The sequence below is a fragment of the Etheostoma cragini genome, unplaced genomic scaffold, assembly GCF_013103735.1.
Source record: "Etheostoma cragini isolate CJK2018 unplaced genomic scaffold, CSU_Ecrag_1.0 ScbMSFa_1740, whole genome shotgun sequence".
NCBI lineage: Eukaryota > Metazoa > Chordata > Actinopteri > Perciformes > Percidae > Etheostoma > Etheostoma cragini.
In genome coordinates this window covers 1-3,567 of record NW_023265826.1, presented here as the reverse complement: position 1 = coordinate 3,567, position 3,567 = coordinate 1, and the positions used below count along the sequence as shown (strand labels likewise).

Sequence of the window (3,567 nt, the reverse complement as noted above, 5' to 3'; positions counted from 1 at the left end):
CTGTAGATGTAAAAGCGCTTTGAGCAGTTGTTAAGACTGGAAAAGCGCTATATAAATACAGCACATTTACATTTATGTAACCGTCCTAGTATTGTTTTATAGTTTTCTTTAACTTATAAAACCTCATAAAATCTTACCAGGGCTCACAAAACCAAACAAAAGTGACTAACCAAAGCACTTCTCACACGAAACCGAAACATTCATTAACTTGTTAAACCCGGGATAACAACGACAAATACTGTGTTCTGTAGACACAACAAACCTTGATTATAAGGTGTAAATCAATCACACAGAAAACAGATTCTGTAAACAAATAAGATGTAAATCATAAAATGTAAATTTGTTCCCTTGAATAGAAATATATGAATACCTGAAATAAGATGAGTGATTAGTTGACTCTGACAGGAGAGATGATCAGAGGGGCAGAGTTTTTACCACCAGCATTATTACCAGGCCAAAGATATAAAAAGAGTTTCTCAGTGAAGGAGCAGCCAGTAAAGGAGTAGATAAGAGCTGCAGCATCTACGTCATAAAAGGAGACCAGACCCTCCTCATAGTCCACAAACACCCCCACCTTCTGAGGAGGAGACTTCAGCGAGAGAAGTTCTGGACGGGCAGCAGCAGCAGCGTAGTACTCATTTTTTTCATTTCTCAACACTATAGTCCAGTAACCATGCTCAGGGCTCAGTGTGATTATTCCCTTCCTGTTGATCGACTCTCTGGCCACTCCTAAAGCCCATCCAGTCTTTCCTTTAACTTGAACCTCAAAGTAAAATTTGCCTGAAGAGAAACTCTGTTTTCCTAAAACACAAGGACAATGAGAAAATCTCTCTGGGTTGTCCGGGAGATTCTTCCTCACATCACCAAGATTCACTTGTTTCCCATCATCAGACAGGATGAGATCAGGATGTGCTGTATCAGGATCAAGAGTCACATCCACTGCATACTGCTGGACCCTCTTCAGCTCAGACTCAAGCAGCTTCTTCATCTCTTTACTGAGCGTCTCCTCCAGCTGAACCACAGCTTTCACCACAGTCCCCTCATATGATGGACTGACGCTGACCTCTGTCCAGTCCTTGGTGGGTGTAGGGTGGTTGGTGTTTAGGGACTGTACCCCCTGGAGAAGATGGAGGTGGTCTTCAGTGCGTGAGAGCTGCTCCACCTCAGTGCTTCTCTTCATCAGCTCAGAGATTTCCTGTTCCAGCTCTGTGATGAAAGCTTCAGCCTGTTTTTCTGTAGTTTTCTGCTTCTCTTTGATGGTGTTGATGAGCTCATTCAGGCCTCTCTCAACAGACTCCTTCAGAGAAGTGAAGACCTGAACACCTTCTGCTATCTCTCTGTCTGCATCTTCCTCACTGAGCTCCACTGAGTGTTTGATCTCCTGAATCTTCAGTCGTCTCTTCTGGATCATCTGCTGGATTTCAGCCTCCAGATCTGCCTTCTTTCCTTCATATTCTTCTTTCAGAGGAACAACATCATGCATCTTGTGGTCTAAAACAGTGCAGAGCATGCAGACACATGTCTGGTCGGTCTTACAGAACAGCTCCAGAGGTTTATCGTGGTCCGTACACATCCTGCCTTCCAGGTCCTCCACAGGGTCGATCAGCTGATGTCTTTTCAGACCTGACATGGTCAGATGAGGCTCCAGGTGAGTCTCACAGTAGGAGACCAGACACACCAGGCAGGACTTCAGGGCCTTCAGTTTGGTTCCAGTGCAGACGTCACAGGGAACTTCTCCTGGTCTGGACACCTGTTGCTCTGAGCTGCTGCTGCTGGCTTTCTGTTGAGCTGACTGTCTGAACTGAGCGACCATCTCACAGATGAAAGTGTTGACGTGCAGCTCAGGTTTTTTGTCAAAAACCTTTTTACACAGCGGACACAGGTACTGGTCATTAGTATCCCAGTGTTTAGTGATGCAGGTTTTGCAGAAGTTGTGTCCACATGATGTGGAGACAGGATCAGTGAACACATCCAGACAGATGGAGCACAGAAACTGATCTTCAGATGGCAGATAGTTTGCAGCAGCCATATCTACACAAAGGGTGAAAGAAAAGGAAAAACATTAAATCCAAAATACAGTTTTAATAATGATTTAAAAAAGAAACAGGTGTGTGCAACTTTCAGAATCAGGTTAAGACACTTTGTCCCACTTTAGTCCAGTCAGTCCCACTCAGCAAACAATAGTTAAACTAGAACTGCAATCAGTTACAACGGGGTCCAAGCCTCCCCGTGCAAGTCAGCCTCAACGACCCGGGGGGGGGGGGGGGGGGGGGGGGGGGGGGGGGGGGGGGGGGGGCACGAAAGTGGAACCCAAAGCGAAACGGTGGGGGTGCAAATATCAGGATATATGGAGAGGTGCATGTAACAGTACGGATTAATAGCACAACGACCCCGAAAAACTCTGGGCTTCTAGACTGGATATAAAACCTTCTGTAAGGGACAGGAAGACAACAAAGACATCAGCAGAACGGGGACACTGTCACAAAAGACAGAATGTTTCTACTAGTTATATTATTAAGCTACAAAGTTATGAAACACAGTTTTGTCTGTATATAGCATTATGTCTTTTAATGTGACAAAATCCCTGAATAATAATTTTGACTATGTATTGGTATGTAATTTACAGTGGTGCAAGGTGTTGGAAAAAACTGTAAAATGGACCTTGAAAGTGCTTGAATTTGACCTTGGAAAAGGTGTACAAACCCTGTGTATATACACACCTAAAAACTTGTCATCCATGCAAAAATAAACATATTGAACATCATAACTCCTATAAAGGACAACTGCATACACTGTATGTAATTCTTACATACAGTGTATCAATCTTGCATGTAACAGTATGGATTAATAGCACAGAACTATTAATATAGAACCGAAAAACTCTGGGCTGCTAGGCTGGATATAAAACCTTCTGTAAGGGACAGGAAGACAACAAAGACATCAGCAGAACGGGGACACTGTCAGCTTTTAACTCCAAAAGACATAATGTTTCTACTAGTTATATTATTAAGTTACAAAGTTATGAATCAGAAGTGCCGTTTGACGTCATAAACGACACACTCGACCTCAGAAGGGATAAAATGGCCCAAAATGGTCTAATGGCTTATCTTTGCCAAATTTGGCACACAGCCTCCGGGCGGCATGCCGTACAGTCATCACAGGTTTGGTGTTGATAGCATTTACTGTGGCAGAGATGTTGCAGTTTTCCCATTGAAATGCATTAAGTTTTTAGACAAAACCAACAAACGTCGTCCCCCATCATCACAGACCCTTCACCATACCTAGAGGTCGGCATGGAGAACTTTCCATAAGATCATCTCCCAATGCAAATCAAACCAGCTGTTAGGCTAACTGAAATAACACCATGCCTATCTCTAGGTATGGTGAAGGGGGAGGGGGGGGGGAGAGTTAATTCCTTTATCAGGATGCATAGTATCCCAATCCATAGAATAACTGCCTTTTAATAATAAAAATCTGCCTTTATGGGAATTTGACATAGGGGGGTGTATACTTATGCCCCTGTATTTTAACATAGGGGGGTGTATACTTATGCCCCTGTATTTTAAC

General features: G+C 43.5%; 1 protein-coding gene across 1 annotated transcript; it reads right to left on the bottom strand.

The window, feature by feature from the left end:
* Positions 1-304: 304 nt before the first annotated feature.
* On the bottom strand, positions 305-3,211 carry LOC117940121 (E3 ubiquitin-protein ligase TRIM39-like). The gene is made up of 3 exons (XM_034865501.1): positions 3,184-3,211; positions 2,668-2,671; positions 305-2,032 (listed from the first exon to the last, which is right to left on the bottom strand). Exon 3 carries the CDS (start codon positions 2,027-2,029, stop codon positions 389-391), a length of 1,641 nt encoding a protein of 546 aa, XP_034721392.1. The 5' UTR covers positions 2,030-2,032; positions 2,668-2,671; positions 3,184-3,211; the 3' UTR covers positions 305-388.
* Between the last annotated feature and the right edge of the window lie 356 nt (positions 3,212-3,567).